Raw genomic sequence first — 23442 nt, forward strand, 5'->3', positions numbered from 1 at the left:
CTACCCTATTTTGCAGTTCTTGTTTTGAAAAATGAATATGCAAGCCTAGGTGCACTCTGCACATCCTGGTTCAAAGAGCACAACCACGTGTTTGGCTTTAGCCACGCCTTCATGCCCCCCCCCACACACACCACACAACATCCACTACATATAGTCATGTGGGTAAGGCCACATCCTTCATAACCACTCCTCCCAAATTAAAAGTATATGACGGGGTGGTCAAAATGGGGAAGAGGAGGTTAAATGCCCACTATCACAAAAAATTAAATAAATAAAATCAAATGCATGCATATGCATTTGTTTAAAATGCACTTTTATTCCAGAGTAAAATGTGCTAGTCCATCTCTTTATGGGGGATTATCAGGGTTTTCTTTATTTTCCAAAGTATGTCTCCATTAAAGTATCCTCCCCATTATACAGGTAATGCCTCCATACATTGGGCTTGATTCACAAAAACGTGCAAACTACAGTGCAAACTACTTAGCACCCTAGTTTGCATGTGCAAAGCTTTTCGGCGTGATAACTCAGTTATCACCCTTTTGTGAATCAAGCCCAAAGTGGCTTCCCATTTATTGCCCACCCTCCATTGTCTTCTTATTATAGTAACTTCCAGTATAATATTTCCAAAATGTGGTGCCTCAGATCTAAAGTAGATACTCCATGCTCCCTTATAGCAGCACCTATGTTGTGCTCTCTTACAATGGTCTCTATGTTGTTGGCCCTTAAACTGGCCCCTGCTGTAGAACAAGAAGGTAGTGAACATGTGAATGCCTAATTTGGCCACTCATTCTGGATCAGTAACTCTGGCACTATTGGAGGCAGAGGCACAACAACCATACAAATAGTAATTTCAAGAGTAGTTAGCAATAACTGCAATCTCTTCAATCTAGCTTTCCTGTATGGGAGGACTTCCGAGTGCTTTTGATTGAAGAGGGTGGGGATTACACGCATGTATTTAAAGTGAGGCAGCTTAGAAAGCTATGCACATGTGTTACATATAGATGTTTCTAAAAAATGGAGAAACATTTTCCAGAGAATACTATAGCAAGTACCTGTGAGGACTGAGAAATAGCTTCATCCAAGGCAACAGCTCGTTTCTTGACAACCTCCTTGATGTCACTGTAAAGAGCATCGGCTGACACGTATTTTTCCTGGAGGAAGAACCCTTCATCTGGACTGAGTTCCAGCAGTTGGGGCCCAGTTTTGTTCATCTTATCTATATGAGGTTTGTGTTCTGCAATCAGCTCTCGAAGTTGCTATGACAAAATACAAACTTGTTAAGAATTCTTTAAAATCATACTCTGCTCCATGTCTGGTTCTACGTCCCTAGTGAGTCCAACTGGCAGTACACTCTAAACAAAGTCAAATTAAAATAATTACCAAGGACATGCATCACTAAATGTATCATACCAACATTATTCATGTGAGCATAGAAAAGATTACTTACATTTTTATGGCATCACTACATTAAATGCCAGGGACTCAGTAAACTAACATTGGAGCACATGAATTCCATATAGTTTAACCGCATGACTTATCAAAACCATCAGAAATAAACTATTTAAAGTGTTTCTATTTATTAGATTTATAGGCTTGAAAGTACGTTTAAGTTATATAAAAACTTGCACAACAGAGACTATGTAATACAAGATTGCTACAGGGTGCAAACCTGCAGGGTATCATAAAATTAACATTTTTAGCAATCTATATAGTTACTGTCTATGCATTTAAAAGATTACAATGAACCACTCACAACAGCCCCTAATCCACTGGAATTTACATTGTATGGTTTTGATGGCAAACAAATAAATACACTAGAAGATGTTAGGCCTGAGGCTGCCCGTGTACTTGCATATTAAGCGGAACCAGATTTTCTTTGATTACAGAGAAGAAATCCAAAGGTCCGCACGCTCAGTCTGCAATGCAGGTTATGTATTCATATTGTGATAAACCAGATGTACATTCAATCGGACCTTTGGTGCGGACCTTTGGATTTCTTCATATTGAATTTGGTTGGTCCAGCACCTCGACCACTATATGGTGTACAATTCTCTCTTGAAACTTTCTTTGATATAGAGTGGTCTGATTTGCATCTGACTATCCAGATATGGAAGGGGGAACCTGCAATTATCACTGGCTACAATCGCATACCATTTAAAAAGACACTGGCATTAAAGAGTAGCAATGATATGAAGAATAAAAGCCATATTTTACTATGAGGGCAGGAGGCAATGATATTATGTTTCTGTGTCCGGCTGTGAATTAACAATCTAATAAGTCGCTTAAAGGACCGCATCACAAAAAATTGTAAAATATAAAATTGATTCATAGAAATGTACATTTGCTCTAGAAATAAAATGCACTGGAAATTATTTTTTTTCCTATGTCACTGTTGCTTACAGTAGGTAGTTAAAATCTGGCAGGTTGTAGACTAGTCCATCTCCTCATGGGGTATTTTCAGGGTTTTCTTTATTATCACAAACGCTTACTGAATGGCAGTTGCTAAATGCAACTGCCAAAACAACAGTGTGTGTGTGTGTGTGTGTGTGTGTGTGTGTGTGTGTGTGGGGGGGGGGGGGGGGGGGGTTTGGGGAGGGGGGCGGCTGGTATCTTTGCACAGATTCTTTACAGGAAGTGCATTTGTAAAGAATAAGATACATGGACGTATATTATGTACAACCTGTTTTTTTCTTGGCAGACTTTAAGCACTTCAGGTCTGCAGCCACTTAGGGCAGCCAGGATCATTAAGGAACCTTACACATATACTCCTTACTGTTTTTCACACTGGCATGAGTCAGGATTTGAACCCTGGTCAAAGACTCAAATCCTAAATCAAAGGCAATAGCCTTAAAGGAGTCATCAAGCGATCACTGCTACCGCCCATTCTACTTAACTGGGGCTTCATCCAGCCCCTTGCAGCTGACATGTCCCACGCTGCAGCAGCTCCTCTCTCAGTCGTTGGCCCGGGGTCCCCGCCGGTGCAGAGGGTGACCTTGAGGTCATCCTCTACTACGCCTGCACCGCTGTCAATCAAGTCCAAGTTGTCCAGACTGTACTGTTCAGACGCAGTAGTTCTGCACCTGCGCAGTACAGTCCGGACAACATGGATCTGATTGACAGAGGCGCTTGCGCAGACGCAGTAGAGGACGACCTGGCAAGACACCGTCGGGGACTCCGGGCCGGCAGCTGAGAGCAGAGATGCGGCGTGGGACATGTCAGCTGCAGGGGGCGGGAGAAAGCTCCAGGTAAGTAGAATGGGGGTATAAGAGATTGATTTATGACTCCTGAGAATCCCCCATTAATAGATGGGCTAGTCCAAAACCTGTCAGATCAGTCAGTTCCTTACTGCTTTCTGTAAGTGACAGCATAGGAAAAATTGAGTTTTACTCAGAAAGGGCATTTTACTCAGGAAGGAATGTACATCTTACATGTATGAGTTTTAAATCTTACACATTTTCACGACAGTGGTCCTTTAAACTTAAAAAAAAAGCCCTTTGAATTCTCAGAATCAGAATCAGTTTTCTTTCGCCAGGTACAGCAAGAGCTGTAATCGGAATTATTTGTGGTTCACATGGCATAGGCAGTGTAAAGACAGACAGAGTAAAGACAGACGCAAAACGCATACAAATACAAAAATAGAATGACAGTGGTCAGGACCGTACTGGCCATTCCACTGCTGTGCAGGGCAGTCAGGTAATAATAAGGTGCACTAAAACGTCCACAGTCCCTTTACGGATAAAGAACCTGGGCAGGCAGAGGCAGGAATCGGCTGACCGACCCGGCAGTTAGAGATTCAGGCCGGGCCAGGGAAGGTTAGAGTTCAGTAGCCGAACAGCCTGGGGGAAGAAGGTGTTCTTCCACCTAGTAGTTTTGGATGGTAAAGTCCTGTAGCGGCGGCCCAATGGGAGGAGCCTGAAGTAGTGGCTGCCTGGGTGGGAGGGGTCGCGGGAGATCATGGTTGCCCTCTTTCTCATCCTAGAAGAGTGGAGGAGATCAAGAGGAGGAAGAGGAGAGCCGATGATCTTCTCCGCGTCAGTTATGACTCTCTGCAGCTTGTGTTTGTCGCTTGCCGCTGCGCCTGCATACCAGACAATTACAGAGGAGCAGAGGATAGATTCTGTGGTGGCGGTATAGAAGCTGGTCAGCAGCTCCCTGGGCATGCCAAATCTCTTCAGTTGGCGCAGGAAGAACAACCGCTGCTGGAATTTCTTCTGAATTTTGGTGGTGTTTAGCCCCCATTTTAGGTTATTAGTGAGAGTCGTGCCGAGGAACCGAACTGATGACACCTTAGAGACTTCTGTCCCTCCAATGAGGACAGGTGGGAGGGGGGGAGGGTTTCTCCTGAAGTCAACGACTAGTTCAACAGTCTTTGCTGTGTTGAGGACCAGGTTGTTGTCGCTGCACCATTTGCATATTCTCTCGACTTCGCTGCGGTACTCGTGCTCCCCGTTGCTACCAATAAGGCCGATGATGGTGGTGTCGTCTGCGAACTTGATGACCTTCACAGAGTCAGCGGATGAGATGCAGTTGTTGGTATAAAGGGAGAACAGCAGAGGTGACAAAACACAGCCTTGTGGGGCCCCTGTATTGGTGGTCCGGACGCTGGAGAAGAAGTTGCCAAGCTTCACTTGTTGCGTTCTGTTAGTCAGGAAGTCCTTTATCCATGCTCGGAGAGAAGGATCAATTCCGAGCTGCGTCAGATTGGTGATCAGGATGTCTGGGCAGATCGTGTTGAAAGCTGAGCTAAAGTCTAGGAACAAGATCCTGGCATAGGAGGCGGGGCTGTCCAGGTGCTCAGTGATGTGAGCCATGCTGACATTGATGGCGTCCTCCACGGATCGGTTAGACCTATAAGCAAATTGGAGCGGGTCTAAAAGGGAGTCCGTGGACCTCTTCAGGTGGGCAAGGACCAGCCGCTCGAGGAGCTTCATGATATTTGAGGTTGCCTGCCTGTTTTCTTTGGGACCGGTACAATTATAGACCTCTTAAAACAGGAGGGGACTGTACCACCAGATAATGACTGCTTAAATAAGGAGGTGAGCACAGGGGCCAGCTGATCGGCACAGGTACGCAAGCAGATGGACGACACACCGTCAGGGCCGGAAGATTTCCTGGGGTTCAGCTTGCGGAGGTGCCGGAGTACCTCTGATTCCTGTAATGTATTTTCAGTGGCAACATGTGATACTATAGAAATGGTAGAAATAGGGAATAACTTCTTAAAGGGAAGGTTCAGGGTGGCTCTTAAAAAAATAAAAATGCCCATCCACTTACCTGGGGCTTCCTCCAGCCGTGGGCAGCCAGGACGTGCCCTCGGCGCCGCTCCGCAGGCTCCCGGTCCCCTCCGGTGGCCGACCCGACCTGGCCAGGCCGGCTGCCAGGTCGGGCTCTTCTGCGTTTCAAAATGCGCCTCACGGGGGCGCGCTGACGTCATCGGACGTCCTCCGGGCTGTACTGCGCCTGCGCAGTACAGCCCGGAGGACGTCCGATGACGTCAGCGCGCCCCCGTGAGGCGCATTTTGAAACGCAGAAGAGCCCGACCTGGCAGCCGGCCTGGCCAGGTCGGGTCGGCCACCGGGAGCCTGCGGAGCGGCGCCGAGGGCACGTCCTGGCTGCCCACGGCTGGAGGAAGCCCCAGGTAAGTGGATGGGCATTTTTATTTTTTTAAGAGCCACCCTGAACCTTCCCTTTAAGCCTTGTACGCGCATATAAGGCATGTCGCTGGGCATGGAGCAGGACTTGTTTCCTCAAGTGACTCAGCAGGGCTGAGGCTGTACTGACATGTCACTAGCCTGCAGTTCTGTAGCTACATGGGGAGGAGGGGGGCTGATGGAGTGTCACGGTGGGAGGAGTCATTGGGGAGAACAATGTTCTTGACCAGAGCTCAGCCAGATTGATCCGCCAGGCTAATCGATGACTGAGGCGTCGGGGGCTGCTGTACACATGCTACACTCTAGGCAGAGGCGGTCACTATCGTAAGTATCATCTAGCACACGTACACAACTTTAGTTTAGCAGCAGTTTAAACTGTGATGGCTCAGAGCAGAATGCCAGGCAAAACATTTTGTTTTCTTTCAGAGTTGTGAATGTATTGCTGCTATTTATGTTCCTGTTACATTGGCAAGTGGTCACTGCAAAAACTTTCCAGCAGAGACAAAGAGAGAAATAAAGGTTTGTTTTTTTTGCGTTTTTTTTAGTTGAAAGGGAGGGGGAATTTTTGTCAGGTATTTCTAGTGGTCCAGGTCTATGGGCAGGAGCTGAACTCTATTGAACTCTACCTTTGACTCCAAAAATATTGTCACCTATGTAAAAATCTTTACCTAGTGTGGAAGCTGACACATTGAAAGGATGATTACTCTTCATAATACTGTATTCCATTGAATCTGCAAGCAGCAGACTGCTATTTTTTGGATTTAAACGTTCTCCTGCTCCCCCCTTTGCACACACAGAAACCCTCTCAAGCTGTTATCTTCTGCTTTCAGAGGTGAGACAACATGAGAGCTCAGTGCTGTGGCTTAAAATAGATTGGGAATCGGACTACAGTGTATGGGCAGCTGATGGATCTCTCTCTAAGCAGATTAAATCAGAGAGAGACTTGTCTCTTGGTCAAATCTGCCCATCATTGCTAGATGCATGGCTACCTTTACCTCTTCCCTTTTTGTATTTAGAATGGTGTGGCTACCCTACTGAAGCAGAGGGGGATTTTGACCATAGTTCTGCTTCAAAAGTGTTTTTTATTACTTAATAGCTTTTGAAATTAAAATTAATAAATAAAGTTTTGACAAATGTTGCGCTAAACTATAATATTTTTCATTAGTTAAAATCAGGTGAAAGGGAATGTTTGTCATATCATTTTATCAACTTCTTCCTAAATGCCAAGGCTTCGAGACAACAACCCCAAGGTTAAGGAGTGTCTGTTCCTGTAAACAGAGCCTCACATGTGGTCTGTTAAAATTCCTGCAGGAGATTAGGTAAGAGGTCATCTGTTTTGTTTTGTGTGGTTTTTTTTTGCGCCAAAATCAAGTTGTACAGCCTGGCAGAGGCGGGACAAGGTCCTTCAGCACCCAAGGCTGAGACACCAAAGTGCGCCCCCCATCCCTCCCACCCCAGCCGTCACACACTGATTGCTATTAGACTAATAGGTGCCCCAAGGCCCCCAACCTCCCCAACACCTTAATCTCTAGTTATCTGGCTTGCAGTCACTGTCATGTATCCCCTTTTCTTATTTCTTTCTGCTTCAAACACAATTGGGAATGACAGCTGAATGAATTGTGCGTCCCCTCCTCCACTGCATCCAGCCTCTGCCTCGGCCCAGCCCTGCAGCCTGGTAAATGCATTAAATTGGCCCTGAAGTGAGAGAAATATGTAGGCTATCATGTTTGTTTCCTATTAAACAGTGACATTTGCCTGATTGTCCTGCTGACCTTTTATGTTCCAGTTGTAATTGAACAAGCATGCAGCCAGTGCAGTCAACACTTTAGTCAAAGTACCTAATCTTCATATTCTGGGTCAGTGATTAAGGCTTCTTTCCCACTAAGACGTTGCGTTAGATGTTAGATACCACGTTAAGGTCGCATAACGTGCCCCTAACGCAACGCATAGTGGAGTTGAAGTTGGACGTCAGATTGAGCCGTGTTATGCGGCTCTTCATGTGTCCGTGATACATACTTTTGACGCATGCGGCATCACGTGGTCCCGCCAGCCAATCGCCGCACAAAGCGGCCACTCCAGGAAGTAAACACTGCACGTCACACAGTGCAGTGAATATCAATTAGCCATGTGGTTGGCAGCGGAGGAGGAGGGGAGACCTACTCCTCCAACATTACTGAGCATGTGCAAACAGTCAGGATAACGTAAAGCATGCAGCACTTTGTTTACACGTGCTGCGTTACAATGTAACGCAACGTGGGCACTGTGAACAGCCCATTTAGTTTTCATTGCTGTGAGTTAGGCTGCGTTACAGGCTGCGCTAACATGCGCCTGTAACGTCTTACTGTGAAGGCAGCCTTAAAGTAACAAAAGTAAAGGATCAGCGAGAACAATTAACTAGTATAGTGACATACTGATTTATTTTAATTACAATGTACTGTATATATGATAAATAAAATGGTTTCAGCCATGTGTTTGTTTGACTTATTTAATCCAAACATCTGTTGCGCTAAGGACTCATTAATATTGCTTTAAATCTCTGTTGTAAGGGCCCATAGCTTTGATTATCTATTATGCTTTTATTGACATGGTTGCAGTACGTTTGCAATGGCCATGTTAGATGTGCATTATATATATATATATACAAATAAGCCAGGACATTGAAAAAGTACTGGTATTTTACTGATGATTATCTGAGAACAGAATATCGCTGCTATGCTAGATAAGCCAAGAAAAAGGACTGGCGGAAACAATTAGCTCAAACAATGGAGCCTAGATCCTACGTAATCTAGTTAGGTCGCCTCACAGTTGTTTAGCCCTCGATGACTGACGACATTTCCCTACCACCAACAGATACAGAAATATCTTGGCTTATAAAAGGAAAAAAACGAAAGGAAAAAACAAATAAAAGGAAAACCAATGTAGAAGATGTCAGCACTCGGAGAATACACTAAGAAAAATATTTTTAGTATATATAAAATATACAAAAAAAAAATAACTATAAGACTAATGTAAAAATGAAGCAATATGGGTTTCTTAAAGGACAACTGAAGTATGAGGGATCGGTAGGCTGCCATATTTATTTCCTTTTAAACAATACCAGTTGCCTGGCTAGACTGCTGATCCTCTGTTTCTAATACTTTTAGCCATAGAGCCTGAACAAGCATGCGGCAGATCAGGTGTTTCTGACATTATTGACGGATCTGAGAAGAATGCATGTTTATGGTGTGATTCAGAGACTACTGCAGCCAAACAGACCAGCAAGGCTGCCAGGCAACTGGTATTGTTTAAAAGGATATAAATATGGCTGCCTCCATATACTTCTCACTACAGTTGTCTTTTAAGCCTGATACTCACCATAAAATTTTCACTTCAGATCTATTGGAGCAAATGACACCAATCAGATATGGGAGAAACCTTATGTACACATGTATGTGATTTTTTTTTCAAATTCTGATTCAAATTTCCGATCATCTTCCCGAATGGGTTTCGATCAGACAGGAATTGAAAGGACATACATATGGAATGATAGCCAGAATTTAGATTGATACTTTTCAGCAGGTCTGATCTGCACGTGTTTGAAAAACAGATCGACTTCGAGCTTGGTATTGGTCACTTGCAATCAGTGGGCTGTACGTTTTTCTAACAGATCTTTTTTTCCCCTCTAGATCTTTTTCCATATCTTTTGCTTGATCGGAAATGGGATCTGAAGTGAAAATTGTATGGTGTGCACCAGGCCTAAAAAGTCTGGGTTCCAGGTCTGTGGGCAGCACTGGTTAAGTATCTCGCTGTCAAGCCTTGCAATGTTACAGTCCCCAGCTTCAGTTCCTGGCCAGGACTCTATCTACATGGAGTTTGTAAGTTCTCCCTGTTTTTTCATGTGTTTCCAGTTTCTTCCCACATCTCAAAAAGATCCTGGTATATTAATGTTCCCTCCCATTAATCTTAGACTACAATATTGCATTAGGACTATAGGTGCTACGCTGGATTATGAGCTGAGGGACAGTTAGTGAAATTAATACACCAGTATACATAGCGAAACATTGCAGAAAATGGTATAAATGCATACAAATAAAACATATTTTTGCACTGAAAGCGTGGAGGTATAGGCTGTTTTCTGTAAAAGCATACAACCCCCCCCCCCCCAGCCCATTGTTTTCTTTAATGTGTAAAATATCTCAGTTTGTAGTTTATTTAGTGGCAGTTCTTACCCGGATATCTTCTTGCTGTTGTCTCAGTGTGTCGTAATTTAAGCCTGGTGGTGGCAGTTCAGCGATTACACTCTCGGTTTCCATCAGCCATGGCCAAAGTTCTTCATAGGTCTCCCAGAACTGGTTCACTAAGGACACTGCTCTCTCCAGCTGCATGTTCCTCTCAGCATTCAAATGGCATAAAGCATCATAATTCCTCTGCAGTCTTCCCAGCTTGGACTTCATATGGAGAAAAAATTCATAAAAATTATTTTTAACCACTTCCCAACTGAGGGGTTTTACCCCTTGACCACCAGAGAAATGTTCACCTTTCAGCACTCCTTCCATTCATTCGTCTATAACTTTATTATTACTTATCACAATGAAATGAACTATATCTTGTTTTTTTCGCCACCAATTAGGCTTTCTTTAGGTGGGACATTATGCCAAGAATTATTTTATTCTAAATGTGTTTTAATGGGAAAATAGAAAAAAATGTGGGAAAAAATGTATTATTTTTCAGTTTTTGGCCTTTAGTTTTTAAATAATGCATGCTACTGTAATTAAAACCCATGAATTTTATTTGCCCTTTTGTCCCGGTTATAAAACCGTTTAAATTATGTCCCTATCACAATGTTTGGCGCCAATGTTTTAATTGGAAATAAAGGTGCTTTTTTTTCAGTTTTGCGTCCATCCCTAATTACAAGCCCATAGTTTATAAAGTAACAGTGTTATACCCTCTTGACATAAATATTTAAAAAGTTCAGTCCCTAAGGTAACTATTTATGCATTTTTTTTCATTGTAATTTTTTTTTTAATTACAAAAAATAAATAAATTGGGGAGTGTGGGAGGTAAGGAATTAATTTTTAGTGTAAAACTCATTTATTCGTATGTGAAAAATGCTTTAGGGTATAGTTTTACTATTTGGCCACAAGATGGCAACAGTAACTTTTTGTTTAATGCGACCTGCAAACGTCCTTCCGGACGCTTGCAGGAAGTACTAGGAGGCTGAGAACGTTTTTTTTTCCACAATGATCGCGCTGCTTATCGGATAAGCAGCGGATCATTGCGGAGCTTAGATCAACGAACGGCAATGGATTTTCCCGTTCATTGATCTCCGGGCGAGCGGCCGGCGGCGTGTTTACTAGCGGGAGTGCGCGCTAGAGCGAGCGGGAGCAGCGGCGGGAGCGCGGAAAGTACGCATTTCTCCGTCCCTGGGGGTGAAAGGATGGAAAAAGGGACGGAGAAATGCGTACGCGTGGGGGTAAAGTGGTTAAGTATTAAAATAAAATGTTCTACTTTTGAAAGTTATTTATTTTTGAAAATTATTTATTGTTAAACAAGGTATTGTGTAAACTTCTTCTATATGGTGCCATTTTGTATTTTCTCCTTAGTTAAAGTGACAATTCTGTAAAATTTATTTTAATTCTGCAAAAATGTGGATGGTTCACAACTTCAGGACACAACCTTACAACTATCTGTGTCTGAGATTTTCCTCTACTCCTAATGCCAGAAATACCACATGAAATACCCTGAATCCCTCAGGTGCAGAGACAGCGATAAAAAACCAAGAGAGTTTGTAAATTGTTCAGCAAACTATTACAACCAAATGTCCACTCACTTCACCTCTTATCCAAAAACTAATAAGCGGAGATGGAGTTCCATTTTAATTAATGTAAACGTTTTAAATCCGTGCATAAAGACAATGAAAAACTGTTTATGGAGACATGCAGATGTGACTAGGTTAAATACGGCAGCAGAACTTCTATATGTATTATTGAGATTATGTGAATCTCTATTTCCTCATATAAAGAAAACATATGCCTTTTATGTATTTCATGATGTATGTACAAACTTCGAACTATTGTGCCTTGTACAATGATCCTGCCTTAACTGATTTATTTTGTGCAACACTTGAGAATCTGTATACTTATACTGTATTTATTGAGTTCTGATCTCCCTTTTCAAAAGTACTTCTTTATTTCCTTACAAAAATTCTAATTCTTTCCACACTATCCATATCTAATGAAACATGTATAGCTAAAATGTAATTTACCTGAACTACATACGTACACACCTTTTCTGTCCATACCATACTAGCCAAACACGCTGGGCATGTGGCTTTATGAACCAATAAACATCTCCATGTTTCTAGAAAAGATAAAAAAACAAAACAAACCATAGGCCTTTTTCAAAGTGGCTTAATAAAGTTATGATCCAACTTCAGTATATTGTTTGGTAACAGATGCTGACAGATAGTCAAAACATCTCTAGCACTTCACTGCTTGAATGGGGTTGGATGGCGTCCCAAGTGTGATAGCTGGTCTATGTAGCTGAACATGTGCACCATGTCTAAGTCAGAATTTACTGGCGAGGTCCCATTATTAAGCATCTAAGACCATGTAGTCCTGTGTTCTTTTCAAGGTTTTTAATATGAGTGCAAAACGCCAAAAAAGAGACAGATATTCTGATAAAGATGCTCTGAGTGTAATACTGAGTAGAGCTTTATCCAAGTTCTCAAGGGTTTATAAAGGCAGATCTCAGACTACTTATCACAAACTAGCAAGCAAACGCTCCACTAAGGTCATATGTATATTTATAATAAATGCTTGTTTAAAGTAAAACTTAAGTGAAAATAAAGTGATGAGATAAACAATTGTATCTATGCTCTTACTTCTAAAAACGACTTTTATGCTGGGAATACACGGCTCGACTCTGAGCCATTTAGATGGCTCGATAGATCATTTCCGACATGTCAGATCTCCCGCCCGCTCGTTTCGCCGCTCAATTCCGCATTGAAGACAATGCAAAAAGATAAGAAAAACGAGTGGAAGATAAGAGAATCGCCTGCAGAATCAAGCGAGGAATCGATCAACAAAATCAAGCCATGTATGCCCAGCATAAGATATAGTCCAGTTTTATGTTATGTTTAAAAACTTAAAACCCAAAACACAGATTCATTGTTTTGTCTGTCTCTTTTTCTCACGGTGCTCAAATATATGAAACTATTGACCTTTTTTATCTATCCTCTCCTAGCACAGAACTGGGCTTCTGACAGAAAAGTATTTTATAACTGTAATCCCTTATCAGTGAGAATGCTATAACCCGACTGTGTCCCAACTGGAGAGAAACTGTCAGTTGCATAGCTGAATATTAACTCTTTCAGGCAGAGACAAAAGAAAAGCATCACAGCATGTTTATTTCTGTGCTTGGCACTGCACATACACATGTCTATGTCAAAATAAAATGCCATTTTTTGGGGTCTATTTATAGGAGTATTTCATATGCTTTTACCAACTGCCGAAAGTCATAATCAAACTTACATATAGATGGCTATCCTTTGAATGATGCCTTTATATTATTACATGTAGCATTTGTATTATACGTCTGCCTTAACAGGTCCAGAGAGATGCACATAATAAAATAATATTTAAAAATATAATCATGTAATTGTTCAATAATACGCCTAATTCAAGCTTTATAGGATACTGTGCCAAAGAAGATGCTTGTATCAGTTTTCTTGGAATATCCACAATTGTTGGAACAGGATATGGAAGGGAAATGACCACACTGACTGGTTGATCATGATGATTATGGCAACAGAGGAAGCATTTATCATCCACTCCCATATCCTATGTGAACCACATTAGACGCCTAAATATTTGTCTTTAACAGGAATAATGCCTTTCTTTCAATTAACTATACTGTTAATACATGTAATAACAGATGTAAGAATACTTTTCTATAGGGGCATTGCCAGGCATGCTGGAAAACTTAGCAACAAAAGTGGCAGTACTCTGTTGGAATATACTGGGTATAGACAAGTATCCAGTAATGTGGGCCAAACTGGAGTAAACAGGGCCCAGAATCAACAAGATAGGAAAATAAGTTAAAGTAACCCAGAAGCCACAAGGGTTGAGGAACCAATACTCCTAACTGGCAATGGGTGACTTTGCTGCAAGTTACTACAAGATCCCTGTTCTGCTCCACCGGACACTAAGGCAACAAGTTATTAAAAGAAAGGAAAAGAATGTCTTCTAAAGGCCACATATGAATACATAGAATGCCACGTGGGTTTCCTTGGAACCCTCTGGCTTCTTTCCGCATCCTCAAAAATACAGCGGTAGGTTAAAAGGCTTCCCCTTTTTAGGTGTGGACCAGTGTTACTTATGGAGAAGAAACAACAATGTACAGTTCTGATATAGTTTTGTCTCCTGCCTGGCAGACTTTCTCCCACCACGCCCAAAATATTGATCCCTCTCTGATCGACATCTGCCACACACTGCCAATCAATTTTTTATAGACCTAAATTCTTGCTGCTCCCCTAGATGTCCAGCTTGCTAATACTGCTCTCCCTGGGGCCATATGCAGAGTATTAGATCAGCAAAGCGCTCTCACTCTCCAGCTGGCATTCTCCATCCTCATAGTGACCCCATAAACCAATAGTGTATGTACTTGCCGCCAGGTCACTAAAGGCACTGGGAGACGATGGCAGCAAAGAGGAGGGAAGCTGCCAGATGCGGAGGCAAGTGTCAGAGCCCTTAGCTGCACTAATACACTGCATAGGGCCCATGGTAGAAGAGCAATAGCAATGGGATGTGGTCCGGTCCAGCAAACAACCATACTGTCTGATAGGAAATGTTGGAGGATTTCTGCTACAATGGTGGGGCAACAAACTTCAGCAGATTCAAGAATGTCTCTGAGTATGGGCACCTTTAGTGATGTGGGGTTTGATTCACTAAACTGTGATAACTCATATCACGTCCGTTTTCGCATGCATTGCCGTGTTTGCGCACAATCGCAAATTTGCGCATGCAATTGCACGTTTTCGCGCGCAAACGTAAATTTGCACACTAAAAAGATATTGGTTTCACAAAAAAGTTCGCGGTTGAGCGTGACATTTGTGATCGCGCGCAAACGCAAAAATGCGTGCGAAAACGGCCGTGATATGAGTTATCATGGTTTAGTGAATCAAGCCCATGAAGTATCAATGCAATCCGTTAAGGACTGTAGAAAATGGTAGGAAATGTGTCATTGCTGTTTATAAATGCTTAAAATAATAATAATATCAACAATATCAATTACTTCCAAAAGTATAAACATACCGCCATTGCTTGTTTTTCCTCTTCAGTGAAAGAACTTATTTCATCTCCTGATGTGACCAGTTCATCTATTGAATCTTTGTGTCTTAAGATCTCCATTGTAAAGCCCTGTAAACAGAAACATGCTTAGCAGTGCCAGCTCAGTCTAGGAAATAATTTCTCATTCTTCTGTGGATAGGAGTCTTAAATCCTAAGCACGCTCCATTACCTTTTGAACTTGTAGCTGAGCCATGGTCTGGTCTTGCTCAAGCCGAATGTGACCAAGAGCCATTATTTTATTTTTAGTTTCTTCAATCCATGTTTGTTCGGCCGCAACAGTTTGCCCAAACTGGAACAACATAAATGAGTTTGTATGACATAATGCTACAAGACAGCTATAAAATGATAACAGATTTCATTAAAAGAACAGCGTTGTCACCTTGCCAGATGCAAAAGAAACACAACTGAAATATGTTTGAGTTGCCTAAACACCATGTGCATGAGTAAACACTTTGGAATAAAACCAAATTATGTTTTATTATTATGTATTCACATTGGACACAAGCTGTTTACAGCACAATTTATTAAATGAAAACAAAGGAAAAAGTCTCACGAGGAAGACTGCAAGTCTGCTGATACAAAGCAGTGTAATCTGAGGGCTCTTTCACACCAGAGCCCTTTTTCTGCATTTCAACACAAAGTCGAAACTTTGCGTTAACCAAGGTAAAATGAAAATCCATAGACTTTCATTTTACCTTTCACACCCGACGCTGCGTTTCGATGCGTTGCAGTGCGACGCACCCAGGAGCTTTTTATCGTCGGGAACCGGCGTTTTCCGTCGGGTGAATTATTAGCTACCGCCGCTGATTGCGTTGCACTGGAGCATCCCGATGACACGCTGCAGGCTAGTCAATGCGTGCAGGAAATGGCTCCTGCACGTGTTGGTAGATGTGAAAGATGCCTGAGAATAACTTAAGAAAAATGCAGTGTATAGTGCTAAATGTGACCCATTTTAGCCCTTTAACTGCTACTGGCTTGCAAATGCTCCAGGTTGAGTCATTTTAGAAAACGTTATCTTATTTCTTAAACGTGGTAGTTCCATGTCACTAATTAGCGCAGTGGTTAAAAAAAAAAAATTCGGTCCCATAGTGCGAAAAGCGCACCACCATGCATATGAGTAGCCAATGGGGCACTTACAGTTCAGGATTTTCTTCCCCTTTGTATTTCCGTTTTTGCATTTCCTCTATGTCAAACCAGACAACTTTCTGCTTTTTACCCACACTGATAATTCTATTATAGTATGGAACAGCCAGAGGCAGGACAAGGTCCTTCAGCACCCAAGGCTGAGACACCAAAGTGCGCCCCCCCCCCATCCCTCCCACCCCAGCCGTCACACACTGATTGCTATTAGATTAATAGGTGCTCCAAGGCCCCCAACCTCCCCAACACCTTAATCTCTAGTTGTCCGGCTTGCAGTCACTGTCATGTATCCCCTTTTCTTATTTCTTTCTGCTTCAAACACAATTGGGAATGACAGCTGAATGAATTGTGCGCCCCCTCCTACACTGCGCCCTGAGGCTGGAGCCTCTCCAGCCTCTGCCTCGGCCCGGCCCTGGGAACAGCTATAAACATCAAGTGTGGTATTCTAATAATTATTAGGCAAAAGCTAAAGTATAGATACTTTTGATTGGTTTTTGGTCAAAATGGATCGACATTTGATCAATCTGACATTTTGGGAAATTGATTCACAGCAAATGAATTGAATCTCCCCATTTTTGTGTCTTGAAAATTATTATACATTTTATTTATCATGTTATTTTCATCACTGTCATTACAAATTCTGTATTTTGTATCATTTTTGTATTTTGTCACTAATTATGTATCTTGTATATTGGTGTACACCATTGTCTGTATTATTATGTACCCCATGTTCGTTGCTTACTTTGTACAGCGCCACAGAATATGTTGGCGCTTTATAAATCAATAATAATAACAATCTGCAGGTAATGGACACCTTTAGTTTGTATGTACAAAAATATCAGTATATGCCTGATTTCACCACGTAGTATCAGGTACCACTACCACAAATGCAGTAATGACATCACAATTTTCAAATATATCCATCAATCAAATACCGTGATGTCATGTTTTTTGATTAATGACACCTTTAGTGTACGGCCAGCTTTAGCTGGAGCTTTGCTCTCTTACAGTGGACCTGAACTCTTGCACAGGACAGAAGGAAAACAGAAAAATGCACCCTGTATGTATTTAGAGAATTTAGCCTGTCTAATTCCCCCTCATCTGTGTCTAATCAAAAGTTGTAATTTGCTCTCTCCCCTGTGTCACATGACTGCCATGGCAGAGATGGCAGATAAGCTCGTCAGAAAGTGCAGGCTGTTAACAATATGTCTGCTGCCATGAATCAGGAAGTAGAAACAGTGCAGATTTATTTTAGCATTTGTATCAGCTGTAACAAAGAAATGTTTTTTGTTTAAAGGTTATTATGCTGTTGTGTTATCTTTTAGAGCAGAGAGGACAGAGAGGACAAATGAGTTAGGAGTTCTAGTTGCTGCAATTATTACGGTTTGGCGATTTCTGCAGAGATTTTCAGGTTTAAGGCCTCTTGCACACTACAAGCGATTCCGATTTTTTTTTTTGTATGATCCGATTTTTGATTCCGATTAAAAATCGTAGCAGCATGCAGTACTTTTTTTTAATTGGTATCAAAAACCGGATTGTATAAAAAAATCGGAATTGCAAGTACTGTGCAAGAGGTCTAAAGCAGAATTTCAAGTATAAAAAAATGACAAATACATATATATATATATATATAAAAATAATAACGATTGCTCGCCCCCAACCACTGAGCAATACAAGTTAACACTGACAGCCCTCAATTCTGGGGCCTGGCAGTCTGGACTATGCTCTCTCCCAAAGGGTTACACAGAATATGAAGGATACGCACTATCCAAATTACACCCCCTCCCATACAGCTCTGTATAAAGCAGATGCATTTGACCAGTCCATATTAATGCATCAAGAATGTGCTATTGCCAGTTTATCTCATCATTCATCAAACATCTAGTAAGTTTTGTGTAAACAAAGAATAGAAAGTACACACTCAGCAGCAACATAAATATGCCTCCATTCAATTATTGTTAAAAATCATTTTTGTTACCATTAAGCATTTGTAAAAAATAGTCAGATTGAAATCATCAGAGACATAATACAGCAACATGCTCAATGAGTCATATAATTGGCAAGAAACTTTAATTAATAATAGCTAGCTGGTGCTGCTCTAAACAAAGCCCAGTATTTGTGTATATTTGGTTACATTAGGCAGCAGTGAACAGAGGTTCTATCCAACCATTCTTTCCCTGATCTCTTTGTTAAGGCATTGAGAGACATAAGATGGGAAAAGGACAAATGCAACCTCCAGAGTTCTGTGATTTCTATGCAGTAAACCAGATACACACACTAGATGACATTCAGCAGAGGCAGGCGTAAGGATAATCTCAGCCGAGAACATAGTGTCTTCCACAGGCACGTGCACAGGGGGGTGCTCTGGGTGCCCAGACACCCCCCTTTTTAAAATCTTCAAAAAAGGCCCCTCTCGCCGCGCAAAATAAGCCCCGCCCCCGACTGCGATAAGCCCCGCCCACCCGCGGGAAGCTCCGCCCCCGACTGGGACACTTTCCAGTGAAGAGGCCCAGACAGGAATCCTAGTGTGGCATACTGACCTCTCCCTCCACCTAGTACCCAATGACCACTCCCTCCCCAAGCACTCAGTGACCTCTACCTCCACCTAGCACCCACAGTGACCTCTCTCTTACCCAGCACCCATAGTGACCTCTCCCTCCCCCAGCACTCACAGTGACCTCTCCCTCCACCTAGCACCCACAGTGACCTCTCTCTTACCCCTCACCCATAGTGACCTCTCCCTCCACCTAGCACCCACAGTGACCTCTCCCTCCACCTGGGACCCATAGTGACCTCTCCCTCCCCAGCACCCACAGTGACCTCTCCCTCCCCCAGCACCCACAGTGACCTCTCCCTCCACCTAGCACCCACAGTGACCTCTCCCTCCACCTGGGACTCATAGTGACCTCTCCCTCCCCAGCACCCGCAGTGACCTCTCCCTCCACCTAGCACCCACAGTGATCTCTCCCTCCACCTAGGACCCATAGTGACCTCTCCCTCACCCAGCACCCACAGTGACCTCTCCCTCCACCTAGCACCCACAGTGACCTCTCTCTTACCCAGCACCCATAGTGACCTCTCCCTCCACCTAGCACCCACAGTGATCTCTCCCTCCACCTAGGACCCATAGTGATCTCTCTCTCCCCCAGCACCCACAGTGACCTCTCCCTCCACCTAGCACCCACAGTGACCTTTTACTCCCCAGCTCTAGCAGTGATCCTGCCTACCCCAGCATCCACACTGACCTATCCCTCCCCCAGCACCCACAGTGATTTTTTCCCTCCCCCAGTGGCTACCCTCCTGTCCCCTGCAGAACCCACAGGGACCTCCCATCCCAAAAGCAGCACCTACAGTGACCTCTCCCATTGCCAGCGCCCACAGTGGCTTCTCCCAACACCCAGCATCCACTCCCTCCTCCAGTAACCACACTGACTTCTCTCAGCACCCACAGTGGCTTACCCTTCCCCCAGCACCCACACTGACCTCTACCTCCCGAGATCCACAGTGATCTCCCCCAAAGGACCCACAGTGACCTCCCTTTCCTCCAGCACCCATACTGACCTCTACTTTCCACAGCACCCACAGTTACTGCTCCCCGCAGCACCCACAGTGACCTACCCTTCCCCCATCAACCACACTGACCTCGACCTTCCCTAGCAGCAACTATGCCATTCATAGCAGTACCCACAGTGACCTCCCACTCCCTGCACCCACAGCAATCCCACCAATATTCAGCACCCTCATTACACTTAACCAGTTACCCCCACTATAGCAAGCACCCAGTACTTACACCAAGCACCCTGCACCCAATACTCCCATCCGGCCTCAATATGGCACTTACTACTTGCATCAAACAGCCACATGACACCCAATACCTGCACCCCTTCACCCTATAGCTGGCACCCAGTACTCACACCTACATGGCACAGTACTTGCACCCAGCTCTGACATGTCACTCACTACTCACACCTGCACACAGCCTCCACATGGCACCCACTCACATAACCAGTACTAGCACCCGAAGTACCTGCACTCAGAATCAACGTGACACACAACACCCATCCAGAGCTAGCACCCAGTGCAGGCATGGCACCAAGTATTTGCACCTATGTTATACCCAGTACCTGCACCCCACACACACATGTTTCATATGCAGTAGTTCCAGTTGCACTAAGCCTCCACTTGGTGCCCAGCACCCACACCAAGCACTCACATATGACATGATGACATCCAGTACTTGCACCCAGAACTCAAAAGGGACTGAGTACCTGCAATCAACACCTACATGATGGTTGATACATACCCATACAGCCAGAATCCACGACACCCTGTGCCAGCACCCAGAACCCACATGGCACCCAGCATCGGCCTTTAGCACCCACATGACAACAAATACCCCACTAGCCAGCACCCATCACCCATATATCACCATGTACTCACTTCCAGTACCCACTTGGCACTCAGTATTTGCACCTAAGACCCACATACCCCCATAATCAACACCCACATGGCACAGTACTCACACATCACCAAGTTCTAAAGCCATTATATACTCCTAGTACCCGTCCATGGCCAGCACCCAGTACCCATGCTTGGTCCGAACCCATATGAGACACAGTACTCTCCCATGGCACACATCCAGACCACACATGGCACTCCCTACTCACTCATGTCCAACACTCACATGGCACCCACTATTGTTTATCACCATCTGCTACTCATTCAGCACCCAATACTGCATAGCACCCACTGCAAATAAACACCCAATACAAACTGGACCTTGGTACCCAAAGCAGCTTGACACAGACTTTACTTTGGCATCTCGGCACCCACTGCAACTTACCACAAAGTGAACCTTTGCATCTTACCATCTACTGCATCTGGGCACCCGCTGCACCTTGGCACTTACTGCAGTTTTGCATCTACTAATGCTTAGCAACCACTGCATATTGGTAACCACTTCTTTGCCTGAAAAGAGGCTTGGGTGCTGATCAAGAGGGACAGAAGTCCCAGTAATGAAAGGTGAGTTTGTGCCTCCATAGTGGGCTCCACTGTGCCCACTCTAACCCAATAACAGTGGGCACCAATCACTGCTGATTTGAGGGTGGTAGCACCAAAAGAGTTGGAAGGAGACACAAAGTCTGCCTGATACTGCTATAAAGGTGTGTGTATGCGTGTGTGTGTGTGGGGGGTGGGGGGGGGGGAGAGGGGGGAGGGGGGGTGTTAAGACTGCCTTATGCTTTCTGGAGAGGGGTTATTACATACACAATTTATCGATTTCAAATTTGAGCACCACACCCTTGAGGATCCTCTGCATGGCCCTGCCCCTTCCTGCAGCACCCACACTGACCTCTACTTTTCCCAGCATCCACCCCTTCCCATCATAGCTGGCACCTAGTACTCACACTCACATGCCACCAAGTACCTGCACCCAGGCCTAAAATTGCACCCAGTACTCACACCTGCACACAGCTTCCACATGGCCCCTACTATCTGCACCAAGCACCCACTTAACCAGTACCCGCACCCAAAGTACCTGCATTCAAAACCCCTGTGATGCCCAAAGCCTACCCATAGCCAGCACCCAGCACAGCCATGTCGCCAAGTATTCGCACCCATGTCACACCCGGTACCTGCACCGAGCACCCACATGACATCCAGTACATGCACCCAGATCTTACATGGCACTAAGTTCTTGCAATCAACACCCGCATGACACTCGATACCCAACCATAGCCAGAACCCACATGACACTCAGTACTTACACCCAGAACCCACATGGCACCCATCATCTGCATTCAGCAGCATGACAATCAATACCCCTCTAGCCAGAAACGAGGAGGGGGGGGCATGCGGGGGAAGGCATTGCCAGGCCCCTTTTTTAAATTTGAGCACCCCCCACTTAACGACCCTCTGCACGGCCCTGGTCTGCCAGAAGCTTCTCTGTTGTGCGCCATACGTCGTCCCTCCTACTGCCTTCATAGTAACCAATGCTGTGGAGTTGGAATTAGGTACTTGGAGTCGGAGGTTTCATAAACTGAGGAGTCGGATGATTTCTGTACCGACTTCACAGCCCTGATAGTAACAGATTTGTCCCTAGCCTCTAGGCCCCATACGTTTGCCTGAGGCACAGTGGCGTAGGGATCACCATAGCAGCAGGAAGAAGGGGTAGGGGAATGATGACCACATAGCTTTGTTCATTGATCTGTGCAAAGCTAGCACTGGCAGTATATAAACTGCATTTCCCATTTCTGCTGAAATATGAATAAAAAAGGTGATATAATATTTCCTAAAAATAATGTTGGTGTTTGAATTCAGGTTCAGCACCCAGAAATGTACACAGGGTCAGGGGGAGTTCACTTTTCTGTGCTTCACGTGAATCACAAATAAGAGGAATCCATCCATTCTGGGTGGTGAAGTGTGGTGGTGGGTGGATTCGGATTTCAGAATTTCAATAACACTATAAATAAAAAGGTGATATAATGTTTGTTATTAACCAGCTGATTTCCAACACAGCATGCTAGATTTCCCACTGCATAATGTATGGCCAGCTTTAGTGAATGAAACCAGGCTGCACTGCCACAGACAACACATTCAGTTACAACTTCCAGAGCCAACTTGCTGATAAATCATTCTGTGCTCGGTGTCGCTTGGTAACGTGGTAGCATGGTATTGTACCTACAGTATACCGGTGTTTAAGGAAAAATTCAAATCAAACCCTTCTAGAATTATTTATTTTAACACTTTTTAAGAGAAAATAAGGACCTACTTGTATTATGTATTTTATTCTTTTTAAAGACACAAACATTAACAACCCCACTATTTGCAGTATATTCTTTTACACTCTTAGGCCTGGTGCACACCAAAAAACGCTAGCAGATCCGCAAAATGCTAGCAGATTTTGAAACGCTTTTTCTTCTTTTTCTGCAGCGTTTTGCGGTTTTGTCTAGCGGTTTTGGTATAGTAGATTTCATGTATTGTTACAGTAAAGCTGTTACTGAACAGCTACTGTAACAAAAAACGCCTGGCAAACCGCTCTGAAGTGCCGTTTTTCAGAGCGGTTTGCGGTTTTCCTATACTTAACATTGAGGCAGAAACGCATCCGCAATCCAAAATCTGCAGCAGCCCGGGAGTATGCGTTTCTGCAAAACGCCTCCCGCTCAGGTGTGCACCAGCCCATTGAAATACATTACCCTAGTGGATCCGCACCCTCAAGCAGATCGCAAACCGCAGCGGAAACGCTCCGGTGTGCACTAGGCCTTACAGTCCTTACACTGGTGGTAAAAATATGCTGATACTGATAATAAAAATACTGCAATGTATGC

The 23442-nt window shown here is 43.9% G+C and overlaps 1 protein-coding gene across 19 annotated transcripts in view; it reads right to left on the reverse strand.

The window, feature by feature from the left end:
- The window catches only part of DST (dystonin), a 748258-nt gene that overhangs the window by 86716 nt on the left and 638100 nt on the right, over nt 1-23442 (reverse strand). For all 19 annotated transcript variants that reach the window (XM_068281416.1, XM_068281417.1, XM_068281405.1 and 16 more), the window contains 4 exons: nt 15147-15266; nt 14942-15046; nt 9857-10075; nt 1053-1256 (listed from right to left, as the gene is read on the reverse strand). In XM_068281416.1, coding sequence (XP_068137517.1) covers nt 1053-1256; nt 9857-10075; nt 14942-15046; nt 15147-15266 — 648 coding nt within the window. The remainder of the gene's footprint in view (nt 1-1052; nt 1257-9856; nt 10076-14941; nt 15047-15146; nt 15267-23442) is intronic.

This window comes from Hyperolius riggenbachi, chromosome 4 (genome assembly GCF_040937935.1).
Source record: "Hyperolius riggenbachi isolate aHypRig1 chromosome 4, aHypRig1.pri, whole genome shotgun sequence".
Taxonomy (NCBI): domain Eukaryota; kingdom Metazoa; phylum Chordata; class Amphibia; order Anura; family Hyperoliidae; genus Hyperolius; species Hyperolius riggenbachi.